The sequence below is a fragment of the Ascaphus truei genome, chromosome 1, assembly GCF_040206685.1.
Source record: "Ascaphus truei isolate aAscTru1 chromosome 1, aAscTru1.hap1, whole genome shotgun sequence".
In the NCBI taxonomy this organism is placed as follows: Eukaryota; Metazoa; Chordata; class Amphibia; order Anura; family Ascaphidae; genus Ascaphus; species Ascaphus truei.
This window is the reverse complement of record NC_134483.1, coordinates 510272705-510298727: the sequence shown is the minus strand read 5'-3', so window position 1 is coordinate 510298727 and position 26023 is coordinate 510272705. Positions and strand designations below refer to the sequence as shown.

The following is a 26023-nucleotide window of genomic DNA, read 5'->3' as shown; positions in this document are numbered from 1 at the left end:
TCCCTGCCTCCACCCTGGACCCAAGGGCCATCCAGAGTGGGGCTAGCTCTTCCCCTACCCCCTAAGCAGGTTAAGAGGTATTTGGTCCACCTATAACTCACTAGCTATATCAGCTCTACTTATGAGCTGCTCACTCTCTCTTCCCTAACTCTAACTCAGACTGAACACTGTCTCTCACTCTGACACTAAATAGGAAATGCACTGCTCTTTATGATATCAGCAGGAACCGCCCCTATGTCTCTTGATTGGACACAGGGTCAGGTGACCTACCTCAACCATTCAGAGCAAGTGCTTGAAGTGGGGGAAACCCATGATAACTCCTGGCAACCTGCCCTTAGCAGGGATTATACCAGGAGGAGGATAGAACTATAGCCCCATTTCTTACCAAGGCTACATATCTATCAAACACTATATGTATATATAAAAAATATAGATTTTCTAATAACTGTACTTTTTTTTAAATTAAGTCAAAAGTTTATACAATTTCAAATTATATTGTTTCCTGTGATTGGATTAGGGGTATATTTAAGATCCATCAGTTCAGTCAGAAACCCTCCCCTGATGAAATCAGTGTAGACTGATGAAACGCGTAGGGTCATGTGTTATTGTTATAAGCAGTTGAGTGCCATCTCAAAACATGCTGGAGAAGTGAAGCAGCAGTTCGTTTGGAGTACTAGGTCATTTCCAACCTAAGGAACTCTCGTTTATGGGTGGGGGGTTGCCGGAGGCACTCTATAGTGTAACACCACAAGCAACGAAGAGGAGTAACGACATCCCAGAGCATAGTAAGCGGAGAAGCTGCTGATCGGAGCAGTTTTGGAGCATGAGTTGTACTCATACAATGCCTTTAACACTCGGATGTTTGTGAGTCTTAAATTGTCTTGTCCAAATTTTATTAAATCTTTTAAAACGTTCACACAAGGATCGGGCACTTTTTTCTTTTTTCCCCCTGATATAGCTCTATATATCACTTGTGAGCACATTCACATGTCTTAGACAGGTCTGCAACCCTGCCTTTTGCCATTATCACCAAGCATACAGTGCTTCCATTGCAGCAAGGGATTCTATGAATTGACATGCAAATAAGACCTGGATATAAGTGCCTGAATATTTTTCCATTTTGCTTATTAAAAGTAAAACAGCTGATTAGTTTAACCTTGATACATAACCTCCTCTCTGGTTAAAGGACCATTAGGAGGTCTTTAATGTTAAATGATGCTTAAACCATGGTATAACTGCCTTACTTTAATATATATTTAAACAATGATGTGTTCCAGGCACCCCTGACTGAGAAAGGCTTAAGAAATCAGTGCAAAAGAAAAGGGTCTCTTATTTTGCTCCTTTCACTTGCTTTTAGAATTGTTACCTATTACTTTTTAATAGTAATACTATCACTATTGCTATTATAATGCTATATAATACTAAGACACAATTACTACTGTAACCCATGTCCGTCCGTCCCCCGGTCGCAGACTGGACCCCTAGGGTGTAGTGAGGGCTGGCTACATGCACGTTGGTGGTGCATACCTGTGAGGAACAGGAGGGCCTGAGTCTCCCGCGGTGGTATAGGGGATAACAGGGACAGGCTTCTGTGGTATATGCCTCCATCTTCTCTAGCAACGGTGCAGCGCCTCCATCTCTGGCCAGCCTTAAGAAATAAGGTGAAATCCTCCCAGAGAAGCCCTGGTCTCAGGGCGAGAGATTTCAGTCTCACACACAGTCTTTTTGATAAAAGCAGCAATGTCTCTTTATTCTTTCTGTAGCAGCATACAGCAGGTCATACACAGCAGTTCATACACAGCAGTGCTTCCAAATGTACACAGGGCCTTTTCCTCCTCTCCTTCTCCTCCAGGCTGTACCCCTGCAGGATGGGCTGTATGGGGCTTCAATACCCCCGACACCCACCCCTAGGGTATACCCTCTGGGTGTGGCAAGATTTCCCCCCCCCTCACCCTCTGAGCAGGGTGAGGGGCATTGGTCCACCGCCTATAGTTCTATCCGCTCTACTCAGGCTGGGCCTGAGTTTCTCCTCCAAGCACAGTTGTCACTCTAAACATGACCTCTCAGGTCAGACACTCCAGCAAACTCTGCTCCCAGGACAGAATTGCTTGTCACTTACAGGAACAGGCAGGACTAAGTTTAGCCAGCCCCACCCTCATGATGTCAGCAGGCCCTCCCCTGTGTCTCATGCCTGCACACAGAGTCATGTGCCTACCTCCACCAATCACGGCAGGGCTTGAAGCGGGGGAAACACATGATAACTACTGGCGGCCTGCCCTTAGCAGGACTTACACCAGTAGGAGAAAGATATATAGCCCCCATTTCTTACCAGGGCTACACTCTCCCTCAGGTGGAATCCAATGGTCCCCACTTGGACCTAACTTTAGCAGCACCATCCTGCAGATGAACATCTGGGAAACAAACACATTGCAGATTAGGATATGCACCAAACCATTCACCAGATGGTGTAAACAACAGCGCACGGTCACTCCCAACGGGGAGAACCAACTAGTAATAATGTCTTGGGTCAGGCTTTCTTACTTCCCGCCCATTGTGATTAGTTACATTGACAGTGTATGGCTGTACCGACCCAGACTCCGGCCGATACGTCACACAGTGCTTGTAAATACATCTCCCAACACTCCAGGCCCAGACTACTTCACTTATCTTATCCTCATTGTGGTGGCCAGCCTTCCCATACTTTGTTCGTAAGTACTCTTGCACGGCCTCTCTGAGCCAGCTATCTCTGTGCTCCTCTATCTCACTCATTATGGGTTCAGGCACATAAGGGATCTCGTACCAGTGTGACTGCCTATACCTGGCCACTATGGCCCTGTCTGCCTGGCTCAACTTTGGAAGTTTCCTATGACCCGCCCTGCTTGGCAGTACCCAAAACTCTGGTTCTGCAGGAGCAATGTCATCGTACAAAATACTAGGCCTCTTAGGAAAAATGTTCTTCTGCTCTATCTCTCGATATCTGTTCTCTAGCTCATCCGCCACCTCCTGGGGAGTATAGGCATTTACCGCCCACCAATGATCGACTATGTTGCTCCTAATTAACAGGAACCTGGTGCGGTCCATACCCTTGTGGTACCCAGTGAACAGGGGTGCCCACCACTTGTCAATGTGCTCGTACTCGGACACTGCACTAGAAGTACCTGCGTCTGACTCAGCTTGGGATGAGACACCGGACGTGACCGCCTCTGTAGAGCGCAAGCAACTGCGTCTACCTTTGGCATTGATATAGATGGTGGGATTCATTTTAGAGACCACTTTGCTTACAGGCTCGGTCCCCGCCGTAGTGTGGGACCCTCGGGTCCTCCCTCTAGACACAGGAGAAAAGGTTACAGGGTTAGGCACACGTATCACATTGTCATATGGTACCTCCCCATCAGACCCTTCGTCACTTAATTCCCAATCCCTCCAATCTTTGGAATACTTGGGGTTCTTACTTAGCTTATCCCCACTAGGTCCCGGTGTCATAACTCGTGACGGGGCAGGGGCAGTGGCCGGGGCAATGGCGCTAGGGGTTGGGGCTGGGGCAACAGTAATGTCCGTATCAATATCCAGCAAGCGGGTAATGCCACGACCGATGGGCACTTTCTTGCTTGCCCTCTCCGGCGTGCTTCGTGCTCCTCTGTGAACTCCGTGGCGGTCAAGGTTGGCAAGTGCAGCCGCCATGGTGGCTCCTCGGGTCACAAAGATGGCCGCCAGTCCTCTGTGCCAGCCGGAACCGGAAGTGTCGTCATCATGGCCGCCCGCGGAATCTCCATCCTCTCCATAGTCACGCACCGGAAGTGCGTCGAGGACCGGAAGGGGTGGTGGCGGATCATCCGGTCCGCGGACGGGTAAGTAGGCCGCAAGCCTTTCTTTCTCGCCCTCTGCAGGATCCTTCGTCGCCTGGCGGGAGTAAGGGGGTGAGGGTGTCACCTTACCGCTCCGCTGCCGGCTGATGATCTCTGGGTCCTCCGGAGCCATCTCGGATCCCTTCTCCGCCGCACTGGGAGTCACCACGGCCATAGGACTTCTACGGGCCTCAGGCCGCACCAGCGCTAGCCGTCGGTGGGTGTCCGGACTCGGTTGCTCCCTCTCTCCGGTAAGTGGACCGCCATCTTTATTACAACTGGGGTGGTTCGCCGGTATGCGCATCGCCACCGATGAAACGCCATCTTCTTCCTCCGAAGACGACTTGATCGGATCCTCCGCTAGGGAGTCACCTGGGTCTTTTGCGGCCCGCCAGTGGATAGTGTTACGAAACGGGCCCGTTCCGGTTCTTCCACTGCGGTCGCGCTCTTCTCCGCTGGAACATCGCTCAGCTCTGTAGTTGGCTGGGCCTTGGTTCCCACCTCAGCAGTGATGCAGGGAACTAGGGCAGCCTCGTCCGCTGTCTCCGCCACCTCCGTTAGTGTTCCCGGAGAGGCACCCCGAGGGGTCTTGATTATAGGCCATGGTTCATTACGCCACAGGTAGTACGTGCCACATTGAGGGCATTGTGCTTTGGTGCTTGCGGCCGTTCCGGGTGTCCTACAGTGGACGCACAGGCACCGGAGTTACTCTCGGCCCTCGATCTCCACCACCAGGAAGCCTCCTGAGAGCTGGAAAATTGTAGTGCTTAGTTCTGACATAGTTAGCTCAGGGGTGGAACAGTTCAATGTTTCAGCTCCTTGCTCTTCGAATGCCAGACAGAAGTGAAGTTCCTCGCTCTCACTTCCTGTCCCTCCCTTCTCTGGAGAGGATGTTTCTGATTGGATCTCCTTGTGCCCCCTCCCTCTGGTGGAAACAAGAGGAGGGGCACTCCTTCGCTCAGTGTGATGTGGCCTTGTCTGTCAGCCAGTCACAGCACAGGTGGGTGGGCTTTCAGCTTTCGCGCCTCTCCTTTTGCAAGGGATCTGGTGCCAAACCCCTGCACATTTCCCTCCACATTTCTCTCACAGTCTCTTTGCACGCTTCACGTGCGCGATACAGAATTGGCGGGAGTCGCCATTTTGGGACGGCTGCTAGCTGCTGGGCCGTGGATGGCGCTGCGGTCGCCATTTTTAAATCTTTCATGCTCCGCGGTGCACATGTAGTGACGGCCACCATCTTTGATGAGCCCTCCAAATGTAAATGTGCACTATTCTCAGTGTCTAGTGCATAGCTCGTTCCTAGACACAGACTGCTCTCACACTGCTCACTGAATGCTCTCTGCATACTCTTTCTGACTGTTTTGCCCACTGATATGATGTGGCATACCCCAGGCTAGGCTGGACTCCTTGTCTGTGCACCGCACTCGCTGACGGTTCCTACAAGTACTTTGTGGTGTGTTTTATGTGGGTGCTGGCTAGTGTACCGGGCATCTCCCTTAGTACGGGCGTCTCCTACTTTTGTCCACTCATAGTGCGGGCCCTGGGCCATGGTCCCTGGACTAGTTAACAGGCTAACCCCCCCAGGTGCCTCACACTATCTGCCTCAAGGGACTAGGAGAGCAATAGCCATACACCCATCTTACATCACCCTCTTAGGGCACCCAGGGCGTACTGTGTGGGAATCCACGCTCCCCTGACTACCCCTGGTATTACATGCCCTACTCTCTCCAGTACTTGCACGGAAGGTGCACTTCACTCTTCCCGCTCTGCCTTGCTGAAAGCCTGTCCTGTTCTGGATCTCAGCAGCTCACCTCCAAATGTAGCCCATGTCCCCCCCCCCCCCCCCCAGACACAGATCGTGCCTCTAAGGTGTATTGAGGGCTGGCTACATGTGTATGGTGGCGCATACCTGCTTGTAACAGGAGGAATAGTGAACAAAAGTGAAGACTAGGTGCGCAACTACAACCAATATAGACGTGAAATAGTGAATAGTGAAATATAAATATAATAAAGTGACCTGGTAAACTCGAAATGAGACGTCTGCAGCTATGGCACCAGGGATGGCTCAAACACCCCCTAATGAGAACAGAATACACAAAAAACACTGCGCACAACGCTCATAGTGCATTAAAAATTATAATGTGGGGTGCATGCTGGGAGATTGGAGAGCATGGAGGCATAATCCTGTAGCTCTGTGCCCCTCTCCAACATAAGTAAGCAAAAAAGACGAATAACTACACCGATTTACACCAAAAAAGCACAAACGCTGCACAATAACCCCAGGATGTCAAAGAAACTGGCGAAAACCCCAGGAAAGCGGGGCTTACCAGCATATTTCGGCGAGAGCAGAGCCCGCAGAGCGGCCTCAGCAATGGCCCCCGCATCAAGACCAGGCTCTGAGTCAGAAGGAGAAGAGAACCCAGACAACCAGGGGCTGCTGCCGGATATTGAGCGGCTCTTTCAAGATTTAAAAGACGTTCTGCAAGCAGAGATAAGAGCCCTGGCCAAGGAAGTAGGAGGTCTGGGGGCCCGGACACAGGAGTTAGAGGTGCGGGTCGACGCGAACGCAAAAGCAATTCAGAAGAGCGCTAAAATCACGGCGGATCTCCAGTCCCAGATTAATGAAATACGGAACCGACAAGAGGACGCCGAAAACAGGGACCGCCGCAATAATGTGCGCCTTCGCGGCATCCCTGAGGACATTGGGGACTGTGAGGAATTTGTAGGGCGCTGGATGGAGCATATCTGCCCGGAGTCCCCAAAAGAGAGGCTCGTGATGGACCGCTGCCATCGGGCATTGCGCGCTCGCCCCCAGCCCAATGAACTCCCTAGAGACGTTATAGTGCGTCTACATCATTACCGCACACGGGAGGAGATTCTACAAAAATCACGAAATACCCCCTTCATGGCGTTTGAGGGAGCTAAGATTGCGGTGTATCAGGATTTGTCACCCATCACACTGGCCAGACGGAGGGACCTGTGGCCTGTTACCAGGGTGCTAAGGGAGAAAGCGGTCCGGTACCGGTGGACGTTCCCCTTCGGCCTCATGGTGATCCGTAACGGGCGACCCATACACCTCAAAGCACCAGAGGAGGGGAACAAGTTCCTACAGAAACTGGGACTCGGCACGACACCTGGCGCTGGCAACGAGGAGCCTGAAGCCCCGGCGGTCAGCCCCGTGTGGAACACAGTCGGGAGCCCAGCCGGAGGAGGGGTCGTCTAAGTTACTAGTTTATCGCTGTTAAAATAAACCCCCAAGTTTTACAAGTTTTAAATGGTTCTGGATTAAAGTTGCACCAGCCCCAGCGAATATGCTGACACACGTTCCATATGGCGGGACTCCCCACGACAGAGGACCGGGGGGGGGGGGGGAAATAGCCCCGTAATCTCCCACACGGCGCTGAGCCCTACGGAAGGAAAAGGAGACTGAACAAAAATTTCTGCTTACCTCGTGGTCCAGTCATGGCGACCGAGGTTGCAATGGCGGCTCCCCAGCTTGCAACGCAGAACACGGAAGCGGAGAGCGCGGGAAGAGCTCACCAGGCGGGAAAAAGGACCAGGTAGGAGGAGCGGCTTCAGCTGCATCTTCCTCGGGCGACTGCCTACTCCAAGATGGCGGAGGGAGCAAGACGTCACAGGAAGGGGCGTCCCCAAAGGCGGCCATCTTGAGTGGGGCGGAACAAGGGGGAACAAGGAAGGACGTGACGCATGGAAGTCGACGCGGTTCCGGCGGCGACGGCCATTCTACACCGGAGGGAGGCAGCATAAGGCGCAAGAGGAGAAACGGAGGGACAAGCGCAACCGGAGAGCAGAGGCCGAGCGGACAGCCGAACCAAGCCGCGGGGAAGAGCGGCATAGCAACAATTAGACAGAGGGAGGGGATGAGGGAAGACAACAAGGGACAATAGGAGCCCCGGTAGCAGCTTAGTAAGGGGAGTTAGAGAGATAGGAGAAACCGGACGCTGAGTAGGTAGAGTAGATGGTATTGAGTGGTAGAAAGTGTGGGGAAGTGGCAAGCACGAGCGGATAGAGAGAGAGTACTGTAAGTGAGAGGCAGAGGTTAGAGCTAAGAACATATGTGAAAGGAAAAGCAGGGGGAAGTGAACGCAGAAGGGGAGGAGTCGGAGTAGCAAGTGACGGGAGCAAGAAAGAAAAGTAAGTGAGAACAAGATGGGGATAGGCAAGTGTGCAGGGAGGTGGCAGGTTATAGGGCACGTGAAGGAGAAGGAGGTGAGGCGAGAAAAGAGGTGAGGGGAAAGGAAGCCTAATAGCAGCAGAGTACCTAGGGAGAGGTAAGAAGGAAAAAAGAGGTGAGAGGGGGAGCTAGAAGACAATGGGGAGCTCAAGGAAGTCAGCTGCAGAGGAGCAGAGTACTTAGGAGGTGGGAGGCACGACATATGCTGGAGCAGACTGGCATAAAAAAGATATAAAAAAAAAAAAGGGGAGGGAATTAGCGGAGGAGAAATTAGCCAAGTGGAGACAGGAAGTCCTCATAGGTAGAGAGAGAATGTGAGAGAGAATGTGGAAGGTCACATAGTGGGCAGCACAAGAGGTTGGGGGTGAGATGCAACACGGGGTTATTAGTGAAAGTTATAAGCGTAGTTATTCGTTCATTTAGAGATAACGGGAAACAAACGGGGAGGGGCGGGGGGGTAGAGGCCTGCCCTGATCTCCGCATGTGCTCCGAGTCGGGACTGGCTGGGTTTAGGCTAGTGGATTCCGACAAAGTCCCCTGGTTGGGTTGGGCGACGGGGGAGGGGGAGGGACGCCAAGAGGGAGTGCGGGAACCCCCCCCCCGTCGGTTACCCAGGGGCGAGGATCACGGGCCTGCGGCACGGGTGCCAATGCCACGTGACCCATGTTCTGATATCTGTTTTTTCTTTGTTATTTGTCTATATGTTCCCCTCCCCACCCCCCTTTTGTGTCAGCCCTCCCTGGATGTCAATCCCAGAAACAAAGGCTTGGTGCACGGAGAGAGAGAAGCGGGAGACTGATCGGCGAAAAAGACATCAGGAGACAGGATACCTACCGGTCCAACAACGGCGGTTACGTAGATGGTTCACGATATACTGTTCAGATGAGTAATGAGATTATTATGGTTTCACATAATGTGAAGGGGTTCAACAGTCCCGTTAAGCGGAGAATTGCCTTTAGGGAATATACCCGGCGGAAGGCCGACATTATTTTCCTACAGGAAACTCATTTTTCCCGCGTAAACCACCCGAAATTTCTAGATAAGAGCTATAAAACATTCCACCTGGCATCGGCAAATGTCAAAAAGAGGGGCGTAGCAATTATCACGCACAACAGGCTTGCCCTGACCATAGATAAGCAATACTCTGACCCGCAGGGTAGATTCTTAATCTTAACGGGCAAGATACAAAATCAACAGGTAACACTAGCGTCAGTATATGCCCCGTGCGAACAAAACCCTGTTTTCTTTGAACAGTTTTTCTCCATACTACATAAAATGGCAAAGGGAAATACCTTCCTCGCTGGGGACCTGAACCGCACACTGGACCCTGACCTTGACAGATGCACCCAACCTAACACTACCCACAGACAGGACATATTAACCCTCCGCAAGGGCCTTCAAGACTGTCAGTTGACGGATATCTGGAGAGAGCAACACCCGGTGACCCGAGAATATACTTTCTACTCACATCCCCATGACAGATATAGCCGAATAGACTACTTCCTGGTATCAAACAGAGTGGTTCCAGTGGTGGGCCACACAGAGATTCACGAGATCTCGTGGTCCGACCATGCGCCTATAGAGCTGAGGTGCACGATTGTAGGGCTAGACAGACCCGGAGCAAACTGGAAGCTCAATGAGCTTCTTCTCAAGGCCCCGGCCACCGAAAGGGCGATACGGGACCGGATAAAAGATTTCTTTAGAGAAAACGAGGGAAGCGTACAGTCGCAGGCCACGCTTTGGGAAGCCCATAAGGCTACTCTTAGGGGGTTCCTTATGAATATCGCTGGTAAGCGGAGACGAGAGAAAGCTTCTAAAATACATGAGCTGCAGGCGAGATTGACACTTCTCACTGCACAACACTCCGCGGATAAAAACCAGAACACGTGGCAAGAATTGTTAGATACCAAGGCGGCCCTTAATTTGGTGTTATCATCCCAGGCCGAGAAGGAGTTAGCTTGGTCCAAACGCAGATTTTATGAAAAAGCCAACAAGCCAGATACCTTACTAGCCAACAAGCTCCGAAACAAGCTTCCAAACTTTCGGATAGCAGCAATTAGAACCCAGCAGGGTGATCTTACCTCTGATCCGAAACAAATAGTGGAAACATTCCGGAAATACTATGCTACACTGTATGATGGAGATAAGGTCACCCATAACCAAAAAACATCGGCTGCCCTCAAGAGGTTTCTGTCTGAGGCACAGCTTCCGACCCTGGGCAGGGTTGAGAAGGAGGCCCTGCAGGGTGATTTCACCCTGGAAGAGATCACAGAGGTAATTAAGTCCCTCAAACCAGCCAAGGCCCCAGGCCCTGACGGATACTCAAATTTATACTATAAAATTTTTTGTAAGACCCTAGCCCCTCATCTTCTGAAGTTATTTAACGGGATCCTAGAGGGAGAGCCCTTCCCGACCCAGATGCTCCAGGCGTCTATCTCGGTGATCCACAAGCCTGGTAAGGACCCGGCAGACTTCAAGAGCTACCGGCCAATCTCCCTGATTAATTCGGACATAAAAATCTTCTCCAAACTATTAGCAAACAGGGTGGGTAGTGTCCTTCCAGGCCTGATACATCCGGATCAAGTAGGCTTTATTGCAGGTAGACAGGCAGCAGATAACACCAGACGGATAATTGATCTAATAGATTTGGCAAGACAAAAACACATTCCGTCCATGGTGTTGAGTCTGGATGCCGAGAAGGCATTTGACCGTATCGATTGGTCCTACCTCCGAGAGACGCTGGGGGTGTTTGGGTTTGGGGGCCGCCTTCTTGAAGCAATAATGGCCCTATACGCAGGCCCCACAGCGAAAGTGCGGCATCAGGGCTTCCCTTCCGAGTTATTTAACATTCGAAGTGGAACTCGCCAGGGTTGCCCGCTGTCCCCTTTACTTTTTGCCCTTTGTATCGAACCCCTCGCAGCCCACATTAGATTAAGCCCTAATATATCAGGAATCCAATTGGGGGGACAGCATCACAAAGCTGCGCTATATGCAGACGACGTGATCCTGACCATCTCTAAACCGCTGACAACTCTGCCCAATGTCTTTGAGATCTTGGGCGCCTTTGGCAGGATTTCAGGGTTCAAGATTAACCAGGCCAAGTCTGAGGCGCTCAACATCAATCTACCTAAACCAATCGAAAAATTATTAGAATTAAATTTCAATTTTAAGTGGCAATCCTCCGCTATCAAATATTTAGGGGTATACATCACTAGGGATTATAATACTTTATATAAGGCAAATTTCCCCAAGATGATGAAGAAGCTCAAGGAAGATCTCAGGGTATGGGCGGGGTACGGGATATCATGGTTCGGCAGAATTCATAGTGTAAAGATGAATTTACTGCCCAAAATGTTATATCTGTTTCAGACCCTACCAATACCTTTAATTAAATCTGAGATCCAAGCCCTTCAAGCTCACATCATCCAATTTATTTGGAACAAAAAACGCCCACGAATTGCAAAAAGCCTACTGACAAAACCAGTAGTAAAAGGAGGACTTTCGGTACCTTGCTTGATGGCGTATTATAATGCGGCACAATTAGGCCAAATCATTCAATGGCACACGGACCCCACAAACAGAAGATGGACAGAGCTAGAAAGGGAATGTTGTGCCCCAGTGGCACTTCAAGATTTGATCTGGCTACCAAAACAATGCAAGAAAGGTATTGGAACGCCGCTCTGCGCAGTGGCGAACTCCTTAGCGGTCTGGGAGACATCTAAATTTAAAGCTAACTTAACCACCCCCCACACATTAATGTCCCCCCTATGGGGCAACCCGGACTTTGCTCCGGGGCTGTCGAGTGATAAATTTGTAAAGTGGATGCAGGCAGGGTACAACCGATTAAAAGACCTGGGGGGTAAGGGATCTATCAAGACGTTCGATTGGTTTAAAGAGGCATCAAATTTCCCAAATTCAGAATTATTTAGATTCCTCCAGGTCAGGGCATTTTATAACAAATTTCCTGTTCGTCCTGCACGAACTAATTTTGAACAGCTGTGCTCCAGACCAACGGACACACGGGGACTGACATCTCGGATGTACAGGGAGGTAGTCTGTCCGGCTGGTAAGGACTCCCCCCGCCTACGATACATGCGACAGTGGGAGACAGAGCTAGGGGAGACATTAGAGGACGACGACTGGAAATACATATTGCAAACTGCAGCGAAAAGTTCAATATGTGTCACATTAAAGGAGAACGCATATAAAGTCCTCATGCGGTGGTACCACACCCCAGTCAAATTATCTAAATTTGTCAAAGGTTATTCGCCGCTCTGCCCTAAACAGTGCGGAGAATTAGCTGACCTTAAAACATGCTGTGGTCTTGCCCAAGGGTGGTCCCGATTTGGGAAAAAATTCGAAACTGGCTGGAAGGGATGCTCGACTTAGAGATCCCCCTGGACCCGTGGCTGTTCCTTGTGGGCAGGCGGCCCCAGGGCATGTCTAGAACAACACATAAACTGGTCATGCATTTTGCGACCGCCACCCGATGCGAGATCGCAGCACTGTGGAAGCAGAATGAGATCCCAATTATCCCCAAAATCAGGAACCGAATTTGGCACGTCTGCCAGATGGAGCAGTTGACGAGTTGGGTCAACGACTCTGGCGCTAAATTTCTAAAAGTCTGGGGCCCGTGGCTGGAACAAACCAACATCCCAGGGGTGGACGCCGCCTCAATTTTGCACTAATAGTATGAAAAATGCGTTCTCCTTGGATGGGACAGACGGGACATAGACGTAGGGAGACGTTATTTAGGGCCACCCACACACTACAATGAGCAACAGGCCCATCAAAGTGAATCTCCAGCTACTTGTGGTCGCTTCAACCCCTCGCCAGAACATCGCAAGAACGCCCCCCCCCCTCTTCCCCCTCCACCATACGTCTCCTCCCCAGTCCTGTAAGTCAAGTACGTCCTGTCTTAAATCCCTAAGTGGGGTTCGTTTGGTGCTGTCAGTGTCGACAGCTGTTTTCTCATAAAAATGTGGTTTGACCATAATGTACGCCCATGGGCGGTGCGTGTCTGTAGATCGGATTTCCACAAATAAAAATGAAAGTTGAAAAAAAAAAAAAATATAATGTGAACCCACAAATAAGGTAAGTATTAGGCGTACATTAAAACAGAAATAAACAAGCATGTCAGGGGTTAGTGTTACCCATGCACCAATTGGAACGGCAGTGAAGATGTCTTCAGTGTAAACACACACCGGTCCTCCTGTCACGGTCACTCGATCTCAAACTGTGTCCTGGATGATTTCCAGCACGATCGTATGCAGTCCAGCAAAACTCGTGATACAGACATTGTCCTCAAGTCAGGCAATCTCTGCAGCAACACAGCACACGCTGTTCAGCTCTCTGGTCCGGTACTTCCGGGTTCGTGACGTCACTCAGGAGCGGCAGCGCGTTGCGGTCTTCCCAGACACCGTGTGAGCCCACAGCGGGGTAGTGCAGAGTCCAGAGTTCATAGAACAATAAAATTATTTTTCCAACGCGTTTTGAAACCTTAATGGTCTCTTCATCAGGGAATAATTGGTCTGAAATCGATGTAGAATTTAAATACCCCACGCCTCCAACTGATAGGCCCATCAATTGAAGATTTTGGCCAATACAGAAGAAGCGGGGAGGAGTCAAATAACTCCATGGGTCACAGCCACAAACACGTTGCTAAGGGCAACCATTGACAACAAAATAAACTTTATTAAACAAGCAAAAATATATTAATAAACAACAATCGGACAGTGGCTCTAAAATAAAGAGAAAAGTGTTTAAAACAATACTTATAGGCAGCTGAAAGTGCACCTAAGTAATAAAGTGCAACTGGCATATAGAATTATTGAAAAAGAAGCACGAAGCATAAAAACATAGTAAAAAGAGCAATAGATCACCTTGTTATTAAAAAATAAAAAATAAAATAAAGATTAACTAAAAGCTTCGGGGAGGATTGGGTTAATCAACCCCCCTCCCCCCTACCCCCTTGTATTCCTGGGGATTAGTAGAGGGACCAGATATCAATATCCTCATTTAGACCTTCTGGATGCAAAGTTCTCAATTTATGTATCCAGAAGGTCTCCTGTACCGACAATTCCTTTACCCTGTCTCCACCCCTTCTGTTTCTAGGGACATGCTTAATACCCTTAAAGAGCAAGGAAGATGGGTCTCTATTGTGGTGTAGAGTATAGTGTTTGGAAAGACTATGATTAATAAGACCATTTCGAATATTCCTAATATGTTCTTGAATGCGCACCTTAAGTGGACGTTTAGTGCGCCCCACATAATGCAGGCCGCAAGGACACTCAATGTATTTAGGAAACTTCGAAATGTGGACCCCCAAAATTGGGTCACTTGATAAAATTGCCCAGTGTTTTTTGATAATTTTTTCGATTTACATGGTCATGGAGTTAAAATTCGTAATAAAAGCAACATTACATTTATCCTCATTTATCTCCTGATTATTTCGTTTTTTGATTTTAGGAATCAACATTTGACTTCTGTCCAGTTTTTTCACCCTATCCAAATCATCATTTAATTTCTTCAATTAATAACCTCTCTCCAGACATCTGGAGGTTAGGTCGTTAGCCTGTGTCTCAAAATCAATATCTGAACTACAATTTTTCCTCAGTCTATAGAACTGACCACTAGGAATGTTCTGGATCCATGATTTCTTATGATTGCATGAGGCCAGCAACAAATTATTTGAGTCGACATCCTTGAAGTAGGTTTTAGTAATAAGCTTACCCTCTTCTGATACTGTCAGACTCAAATCCAAGAAGTTGATGTTTCGTTCATCGTCCAAGTGGGTAAAGGACAAGTTTCTATCGTTATTGTTGATGTAGTTTATAAAATGATTAACTGAACATTGATCCCCATTGATCCCCATCTCTGGACTCTGCACTACCCCGCTGCGGGCTCACACGGTGTCTGGGAAGACCGCGACGCGCTACCGGTCCTGAGTGATGTCACGAACCCGGAAGTACCGGACCAGAGAGCTGAACAGTGTGTGCTGTGTTGCTGCAGAGATTGCCTGACTTGAGGACACTGTCTGTATCACGAGTTTTGCTGGACTGCATACGATCGTGCTGGAAATCATCCAGGACACAGTTTGAGATCGAGTGACCGTGACAGGAGGACCGGTGTGTGTTTACACTGAAGACATCTTCACTGCCGTTCCAATTGGTGCATGGGTAACTCTAACCGCTGACATGCTTGTTTATTTCTGTTTTAATGTACGCCTAATACTTACCTTATTTGTGGGTTCACATTATAATTTTTAATGCACTATGAGCGTTGTGCGCTGTGTTTTTTGTGTATTCTGTTCTCATTAGGGGGTGTTTGAGCCATCCCTGGTGCCATAGCTGCAGACGTCTCATTTCGAGTTTACCAGGTCACTTTATTATATTTATATATCACTATTCACTATTTCACATCTATATTGGTTGTAGTTGCGCACCTAGTCTTCACTTTTGTTCACTATTCCTTTGCTCTTGGTGTAGCACACTTTCAATTCATCTGTCACCCTCACTTTCATCATGGTAGGGAGTTTGGTTAATTGCAGACAGAAACGTGATGAAAATTTTGAGTTATTATTCTCTGAAGAGCATCTAACAGTTCCCGGATATGGGGAGGTTAAGAGTTCAGTCGAGAAGCACTTTAAAGTTTTAGAACAATTACTTCTGACCGAAAGTAAATTGTATCTCGAAAAAAGAGCAATACAAAAATATGTAGATTGTGAGAGAGCCCCAAGAGGCCTACGCATTAGAAAACGACCTACTTTTGGAAAAGACGACCAACATTTCATGAAAGAATGGAACAGAATCCTTGATGATTGTTCCATGGCTCTCATGAAACTGATCATATATGAGAGAACGAAGTCTCTGAAAACTATTGATAAAGAAGTTTCAGGTGTAATTAAATTACTTGAGCCACTTGTAGTTGAACATGATTGCTTAGAAATAGAGCACAACCTCCGCTTGAAGCTCGAGCATGCGAAAGATGAGATCTTGAAAAAGAAGCACGAAAAATTCTATAGGGATAAGTCTGATTATGACAATAACAGGCAGAGAAATTGGGCGAAGGATGTGGATAGAGGTAGACCCCCAAAACCCCAATCCCAGGGAAGGGGCGGAAGGGACTCTTCTTATTCTTTAAATAGATCTAATGAACCACAGAGACACCCCAAATCTTATGCTCACCCTAATGATGGTGGATGGGAAAATCAGAGCTATGGGGATAGAAGGGGGCCTCCAACACATGAAGGGTACTACCCTCCCCCAAGGTATGAAGGGCAGTTCAGAAATCCTAATTATAAAGGGAGGAATTATATTCCTAACTTTAGATATGGGCAGAGGGAATATGAGAGATATGACCCAAATAGGAATTATAAACCAAACAAACCTAGCCCTAGATACTAGTCACCAGCCCAACACTCCCCATCTTCTTTTTTTAGATTTAGTCAAGCAAAGACACTTAGAACCACAGAGAAGGGAGGAGATTCTGGGATCCTCCCAGAAACCCCCAATAGGGGGAAAAAAGAAAAGAACCCTACCAGAAGAGGAATCAGAGGGGGGGCCAGAGCAAAAGAAAAGAGGTTACGGGAAAGAATTATGACATTACCCTCACGAGGGATTTTTAATTTATCCTCAGTTATTTTAACTACAGACCAAAAAAGGGTTTTGGACAGGGGCGTAACATTTTCCCCGCCTGTGGACCAAACTCATTCCAATTATATACAGCTCTTCAAAAATTCATGCGCAACCTTACTCTTAAAAGACATTTCATTAGATTAGATTTGGAAGGTACTGAAGTGCAGGGTGAGTTAGAAACACCGACTGATTCACCTGTGGCCGTTCAAAGTGAGACTGCAGTTAGTGATGTAAGTTGCAGGCATACTCATTTTAGGGGAAAATCTAAATTTTACCCTTCCCACTCAAAAGGTCACCACATTGAAACCTTTTTTAATATGGTTAATAACGATTTTAATTCTTTGACTAGTAATATAAAATCCAGTGATGTAAAACATAATCTTACTAAAAACGAGACATTGGCTTTAAAGTTTTTAAAAGAGAATAATGATCTCATCATTAGGCAGGCCGATAAAGGAGGGGGTGTCGTTTTACAAGATAGAAAAGACTATGAAGGAGAGGAATTCAGACTTCTAAACGATACCTCCTCCTATACCAGGCTTAAAAGAGACCCAACTGGTGAGTTTCTGAGTAAACTAAAAGGCCTTCTCGACCAAGCCCTAATCTCCTGTGTTATAACTAAAAATTAATTTGACTTTTTATTTACCAGTTATCCAAAAATCCCAATATTTTATCACCTCCCCAAAACCCATAAGTCAATAAAAAATCCCCCTGGTAGACCGATAATATCGGGAATACAAAGTTTAACAGCTAACTTGTCACAGTATGTTGACCACTATCTCAAACCCTATGTGGAAAAACTCCCTTCCCATCTGAGGGATTCCACTTCGGTACTCAATTTTTTGCAGGATCTGGAGTGGAAGGATTCGTATAGATGGCTCACATGTGATGTGCAGGCCCTCTATACGAATATACCACACATGAAGGGTCTCGCAGCTGTAGACTCCTTTCTATCAGGTGATCAGGAACTACACTCTCTAAACAGAGGTTTTATTTTGGATTCAATCCACTTCATTTTGAAACATAATTATTTTATGTTTCTGGACGAATTCTTCCTGCAGGTTTGCGGAACTGCAATGGGCACAAGATTTGCCCCCAGTTTCGCAAACCTGTACATGGGAGAATGGGAATCCATTTATATTTTCAATAATAACCCTTACAGAGATAATATCATTGTCTGGCGTCGCTTCATAGACGATATTATCTGTATATGGGATGGGGATCAATGTTCAGTTAATCATTTTATAAACTACATCAACAATAACGATAGAAACTTGTCCTTTACCCACTTGGATGATGAACGAAACATCAACTTCTTGGATTTGAGTTTGACAGTATCAGAAGAGGGTAAGCTTATTACTAAAACCTACTTCAAGGATGTCGACTCAAATAATTTGTTGCTGGCCTCAAGCAATCATAAGAAATCATGGATCCAGAACATTCCTAGTGGTCAGTTCTATAGACTGAGGAAAAATTGTAGTTCAGATATTGATTTTGAGACACAGGCTAACGACCGAACCTCCAGATTTCTGGAGAGAGGTTATTAATTGAAAAAATTAAATGATAATTTGGATAGGGTGAAAAAACTGGACAGAAGCCAAATGTTGATTCCTAAAATCAAAAAACAAAATAATCAGGAGATAAATGAGGGTAAATGTAATGTTGCTTTTATTACGAATTTTAACTCCATGACCATGCAAATCGAAAAAATTATCAAAAAACACTGGGCAATTTTATCAAGTGACCCAATTTTGGGGGTCCACATTTCGAAGTTTCCTAAATTCATCTATAGAAAAGCAAAAAACTTGAAAAATACCTTGTCCCCTAGCGACATTAATGTTAAGGTTGCTACGGTTGGAGAAAAAATGTGGTTTAGCAGTAAACCTATTGGAAACTTCAAGTGTGGAAAATGCTCAGTGTGTAAGTATTTGCATGCTGATAATAAAACTTTTATTTGTAAAAAAAACTGGAGAAGTCTTTGAGGTTTCAGATTTTATTTATTGTAACTCTGACCACATAGTTTACTTAATTGAGTGTCCTTGCGGCCTGCATTATGTGGGGCGCACTAAACGTCCACTTAAGGTGCGCATTCAAGAACATATTAGGAATATTCGAAATGGTCTTATTAATCATAGTCTTTCCAAACACTATACAGGCATACCCCGCTTTAAGGACACTCACTTTAAGTACACTCGCGAGTAAGTACATGTCACCCAATAGGCAAACGGCAGTTCACGCATGCGCCTGTCGGCACGTCCTGAACAGCAATACCGGCTCCCTACCTGTACTGCAGCTGTGCGCAAGCGGGGAGACTATAGAACCTGTTACACATGTGTTATTTACATCAGTTATGCACGTATATGATGATTGCAGTACAGTACATGCATCGATAAGTGGAAAAAAGGTAGTGCTTCACTTTAAGTACATTTTCGCTTTACATACATGCTCCGGTCCCATTGCGTACGTTAATGCGGGGTATGCCTGTACTCTACACCACAATAAAGACCCATCTTCCTTGCTCTTTAAGGGTATTAAGCATGTCCCTAGAAACAGAAGGGGTGGAGACAGGGTGAAGGAATTGTCGGTACAGGAGACTTTCTGGATACATAAATTGAGAACTTTGCATCCAGAAGGTCTAAACGAGAATATTGATATCTGGTCCCTCTACTAATCCCCAGGAATACAAGGGGGTAGGGGGGCGGGGGTGGTTGATTAACCCAATCCTCCCAGAAGTTTTTAGTTAATCTTTATTTATTTTTTAATAACTAGGTAATAACTAGGTTATCTTTTTACTATGTTTTTATGCTTCGTGCTTCTTTTTCAATAATTCTATATGCCAGTTGCACTTTATTACTTAGGTGCACTTTCAGCTGCCCATAAGTATTGTTTTTAACACTTTTCTCTTTATTTTAGAGCCACTGTCCGATTGTTGTTTATTAATATATTTTTGCTTGTTTAATAAAGTTTATTTTGTTGTCAATGGTTGCCCTTAGCAACGTGTTTGTGGCTGTGACCCATGGAGTTATTTGACTCCTCCCCGCTTCTTCTGTATTGGCCAAAATCTTCAATTGATGGGCCTATCAGCTGGAGGCGTGGGGTATTTAAATTCTACATCGATTTCAGACCAATTATTCCCTGATGAAGAGACCGTTAAGGTTTCGAAACGCGTTGGAAAAAGAATTTTATTGTTCTATGAACTCTGGACTCTGCACTACCCCGCTGCGGGCTCACACGGTGTCTGGGAAGACCACGACGCGCTGCCGCTCCTGAGTGACGTCACGAACCCGGAAGTACCGGACCAGAGAGCTGAACAGCGTGTGCTGTGTTGCTGCAGAGATTGCCTGACTTGAGGACACTGTCTGTATCACGAGTTTTGCTGGACTGCATACGATCGTGCTGGAAATCATCCAGGACACAGTTTGAGATCGAGTGACCGTGACAGGAGGACCGGTGTGTGTTTACATGGAAGACATCTTCACTGCCGTTCCGATTGGTGCATGGGTAACACTAACCCCTGACATGCTTGTTTATTTCTGTTTTAATGTACGCCTAATACTTACCTTATTTGTGGGTTCACATTATAATTTTTAATGCACTATGAGCGTTGAGCGCTGTGTTTTTTGTGTATTTTGTAACAGGAGGGCCTGAGTCTCCCGCGTTGGTGTGGGGGATAACAGGGCCAGGGTTCTGGGGTAATGGCCTCCATTCTTTAGTGGTTGTGGTGCAGCGCCTCCATTCTCTGGCGAAACCTAGGGGATAGGTTAGAATCTTCCCAGAGAAAGCCCTGGTCCCAGGGCGAGAGATTCCAATCTCACACAGTCTTATATAAAACAGCAATGTCTTTATTGTCTTTTCTCAGTGATGCAGCACACAGCAGCAGTTCATGGGCAGTATTAGTCACGGCAGTACACAGGTATCTGACCTCCTCTCCTCTTCCTCCAGGATTTGTACCCCTGCAGGATGGCTGTAACAGGGCCTCAATACCCCTACCTCCACCCGAGGGTAGGCCCTTTGGGTGAGGCTAGATCTCCCCCATCACCCCCACAGCAGGGTGAGGGGCATTGGTCCACTATAGCTGTATCAGCTCTACTCAGACGGGCTCTGAGTTCTTCTCTCCTGTCTCCTCCAAACTCACTCAGCTCTCTCTCTCTGAACTGTGCAGCTCACATACTCCTCTCTCTTCAGCTCCCAGGACAGACTGGACTATCTGTCACATTCTCCTCTCTCTTCAGACTCTCGACCTCCACACTCCAGCTACTGACTCTCCAACAACTCTCACAGAACTCCACAACAACTGACTGACCAGACACACATAGGAGCAGCCCACTAAATAGATACAGCCCTGCCCCTTATGATGTCAGCAGGACCTCCTCTCTGTCTCAGGCCTGCCACAGAGTCAGGGGCCTACCTCTATCACTCAAGGCAGGGCTTGGTGGGGGAAAAAACCCATGATTACTACTGGCGCCTGCCCTTACCAGGGCTTACTCCAGTAGGAGAAGGATTGGTAGCCCGCTATTTCTTACAGGGGCTACACTCTCCCTCTGGTAGAATCCAATGGTCCCCACTTGGACCTAACTTTAGCAGAACCATCCTGCGGAGAGCAAACCTGGGAAATAACACATTGCATATTAGGACATAGCAAGCCATCCACCAGATGGCGTAACAACAACAGTAGCTGGGTACTCACAACGGGGAGAACCAACTAGTAATAGTGCTTTGGGTCAGGCTTCCGTATCTTTCTCCCATTATGGTCAGTTACAGTTATATAGTAGGGCTGAAGGATTGGTAGCCCGCTATTTCTTACAGGGGCTACATATATAAACTGGGAGAACTTTTGAGTTCACGAATGAAAAATACGTGAGAACCTTTGGAAAAAAAAAAGTTAAAAGGTCAAAAAGTTCTAGCATAAGTCCTGCTTATTTTGATTTTTTCCCCCCAATAATGTTGTCTTAATTTAAGACCAAAACCAGAAAAACCAAGATATGAAACATTTTTAGAAACATCTTCTTACCACTAAACTACTCATTTAACCTGGCACTGCTTACTGTATATCATATTGTATTTTATTGGTTTTATTTTCAGCCTGCACAAGGAATCCGTGCCTCAATGAAGGTACCTGTCGATTGATGCATTCAACTGGGAAAACCGTATGTGGTTGTAGAGGAAAATATGTTGGAAAATATTGCAATATTGGTAAGTATAAAAACGGAGACTGAGATTATCTCATATTATGTGATATTTTAAAAACAGAGCATCACAACCTGTTCCCCCCCCCCCACCCCCAAGGAGAAAGATGTTGCAAACTGTTAGAGAGGTCTTTGAGAGCAAAACAATGATATTGTACTGAAGGTAAAGAAATACAAGTTTACAGATTATCTGTAAAATCAAGGTTGTGTATTCTCACGTGACATACTGTAGCAGAGAGAAAAATTATACCATTCCTTTAAACAGCAGTATCAGCCCCCCAAGAATTCTCTACCCGAGTGTCTTTTATTGCACGGGTCCTCAAGACCCCCCAACAGGTCAGGTTTTCAGGACATCCCAGCTTCAGCACAGGTGGCTCAATCAGAGGCTCTGACCTACATGTTTTGGGTGGGACTACGACTGAGCCTCTGATTGAGCCACCTGTGTGGAAGCTAGGATATCCTCAAAACCTGACCTGTTGTCCTGGGCTTGTTGACTGGAGTTGAGCACCCCTGTTCTATTGTAGGACTGCAGTGATCCTACTCTTCACTCTGGCATTTCAGGAGGGAATTTATACGAGGGCTTTTTCCTTCTTTCAGGCCTGGCGATGGGCAACTTCCTTCCTATGACCAATCAGTAATAATAACAATCTCATAGGTGGCATTTACTGATTGGCTCGCTATGGATTGGAGATGAATATATTCAGAGTTAGGGAACTCTCGGTGGTAAGACAGTTGCAAGTTCTGTACTTGCAGACATCGGAGTCCAAGCAACGTAAGAAAGTTTAATATAAATTGAGCAACAGTGATTGCTTTACTTCGACTAAATCATGACACCTTCATGTAACACTGACAGGGAAAAGGATTTCACCAGTTTAGTGAAAGAGCCAGTTGTATGTGTAACACACTCCCCCCCACCCACTTTGGGAGATGTGTGTCTACGGTGTATGTGTGGTGCAATGCGTGTGGCGCACAGGAGATCTGAGTCTTGGCTGCTGTGAACCTGGGGTATACCTGAGCCGATAATCAGTAGCGCCTCCACCTGTAGCGGGATTCTACTATGTGGAATGACCCTGTTACAGGAACCCCATGCAGCAAAGCACACTTTATAAAGTATAACAGTTTAAATGCACAGCCTTATTATATACTTACATATCCACTCGGTCGCGCACGACTGTATGTCTCACAGTCCCACACCTAAGGGGCCTTCGGGCACCCAACGACCCTGGTGTGCCCGAATAAGTAGTCCCACCCAAACGTGTAGGTCAGCGCTGCCCACTAGAACTGAGGTGTACGTTGGTGCACTTGTTGTGTTGAGGTAGCTGCCGGGTGGTTCCCCACCCGGCGTGCTGCAGTTGTAGGATGGGATCCATGGATCCAGAGTGGTGAACCGCGATACCTCCGCCTCTACGATGGGTAGGTCCCGCGTGCATGGTACCACCTTTAATAGTCTCTGTAGTAGCAGGTGTCTGGTCCCAGACCACCTTAGGCCAGGATGTAGCTGCATCCTGGCTTGGTCCCTATCACTGGTGCTACAGGGGCAGTGTCTCTATCTACTGGGCCTGTCCCTGCAGCAACCACAATCTGAAAGGGGAGTCTGGGCCTAACAGGGGGTATCTGGCCTAGTGCAGGTGCCACCGACACCTCCACACACAACATACCCCTTCCTTGTCCCAGCTCCCACTGGCTGGCGTGCTCTAGCATGCAAAATGTATATTTGTGAGCAGGGGGATCCTCGCAGCCCTATTGGCAAGTTCGTGGCATGTGATCAACAGCCCCGGGGGTTGCTGGGACTTGTAGTTCCCCTGCGGACCTGCTCCTGTAATGACCTCCACTCTGTCTGGTTCCACTGCGCATGCGCAAGCTATGCTAATGGCCGCCGGACTTAGGAACATATATGCGCATGCGCAAACCATCTGTGCTTGCGCACGCATACTGAATATGGTGACATTCTGCAAACGGGAGCCGCCAGAAGTCTCCGGCGACCGGATCACTGCTCCAGCTCCAACCTCACTACCGGCAACCGCTGGGTACACACCCGCCCCCCTCCGCAGCTGATCGGGAGGTGCAGGCACCAGTAGGGGCCCAAGGGGGAACCTATGCCACATTGTCCCCTTGGTGAAATATCAACGACCCCGCTTAGGAACCGCGTACACAACATACCAATATAACCAACACAAAGTTATATAATAAAAAGACAATAAATATATATGTACAGTTGTGTGAAAAAGAAAGCACACGCTCTTTGAATTCTATGGTTTTACATATCAGGACATAATAATAACCATCTGTTCATGCTGTTTAGCATGTCTTAAAATTAGGTAAATACAAACTCAGATGAACAACAACACATCATGATTTATTTAACAAAAATAAAGCCAAAATGGAGACGCCATGTGTGAAAAACTAAGTATACCTTATGATTCAATAGCTTGTAGAACAGCAATAACTTGAAGTAATCGTTTCCTGTATGACTTTATCAGTCCCTCACATCGCTTTGGAGGAATTTTGGCCCACTCTTCTTTACAACGTTGCTTCAGTTCATTGAGGTTTGTAGGCATTTGTTTATGCACAGCTCTCTTAAGGTCCAGCAACAGCATTTCAATCGAGTTGAGGTCTGGACTTTGACTGGGCCATTGCAACACCTTGATTCTTTTCTTTTTCAGCCATTCTGTTGTAGATTTGCTGGTGTGCTTGGGATCATTGTCCTGTTGCATGACCCAATATCGGCCAAGCTTTAGCTGTCGGACAGATGGTCTCACATTTGACTGTAGAATACTTTGGTATACAGAGGAGTTCAAGGTCGATTCAATGACTGGTTGTAGAGTGTAGAAGATGCGGTATACTTCACGAGGCTACATAGGATTATGCTGAGCAAAGCATAGGAGGAAGCAGGAAGTATTTAAAGGCAGGACCGGCCAATGGGGACAGGGGGCGGTACGGAGGCGTGGCCCCAGCGGAGCTGGGATAGGCTGCAGGCAACAAGGCAGGGAAGAGAGACTTGCCACGCAGCTGGGGATCATTGCATGTCATCGCGTGTGCGTGCTGCGCGGGAGAGATGCGCGACGCATGCGGGATGCGGGACCAGGTTCCATGCGGCAGTTATAAGAGCTGCGGGTGCGCGCTCGCTCTGTAATGAGAGCGGGGGAGCGCACATGGGCAGGATCAGTGGCCGCGGCGGCAGCAGTAGCAGGTAAGGGGGGAACACGCCACAAAGCACGTTTTCCCCAATTCCTTACAGGCCAGAACCAAACTACCACCGCCGCTCCGCCGCGACGACAACTCACCGCTAGGTATCTCGGTGCCTGACTTTTTGCCGTGCGTGCTCAGACCCTGGTGCCCTCTTTAAATGTCTGAGTCCTGCTCGCCCTGTCGCACACGACCACCGCTCCGTCCTAGTCCAGTGGCTAACACTCTATGGGATATATCAGAAATTAGGAATATAGCAGTGAGAGAGCCCTAATTTTTCCAGTCCACAATTACATGACAATCGGGGATAGTTTCTTCAGAGAACAGCTCAGCAAGGCAATGATAAGCAATGTTATCTCTGCAAACATTTTTCCTTCTAATTAAAAAAGGACTCAGTTACATCTACAGTAGCTATATTAAAGATTATAAAAAGATGAATATTGCAGCTAATTGTTTCTTTCTTAAAAAATCAGATCTCACACACAGCTGTTATGAAAATGGTAACGCAACAAAATATAGAGGCGTTGTGAAGAAGACTCAATCGGGCCTCAGCTGCCTTCGATGGAACTCAGATCTGTTGCATCAGGAGCTTCATATTGACAGTGTGGAAGATTACGTGCTTAAAGGTCTGGGATCCCATTCTTACTGCAGGTGAGAACAGTAGATTAATTTACCTATTTGCTTATGTAGCCCTGTTTCCTTCTGACACAGTTACTACCAATGCTGTCTAACCTGTTGGCTCGCAGGGCCTGAGCCTCTGCCACGGAGAGCCAGGGGCAATATATATGTATATATGGATAATCTCTTACTAAGTGCAGCGCCTCCACCTGTGACGGCTCCCAGCTGAGCGGAGTTGTTCCTCACAGGACAATAATACAACACTACTCACACAACATATAAAAGAAACAGTAGCTTTAATGCGGTAACCACAACCATGCATGTCATTCCACTCAATGTTACTCTTCAAGGAGACAC

General features: G+C 47.3%; 1 protein-coding gene across 3 annotated transcripts in view; it reads left to right on the top strand.

Annotated features, from left to right (window-relative positions):
* HGFAC (HGF activator) overlaps positions 1–26023 on the top strand; it is a 218990-nt gene that overhangs the window by 108240 nt on the left and 84727 nt on the right. For all 3 annotated transcript variants that reach the window (XM_075570181.1, XM_075570171.1, XM_075570163.1), the window contains exons 7-8: positions 21759–21869; positions 25522–25699. In XM_075570181.1, coding sequence (XP_075426296.1) covers positions 21759–21869; positions 25522–25699 — 289 coding nt within the window. The remainder of the gene's footprint in view (positions 1–21758; positions 21870–25521; positions 25700–26023) is intronic.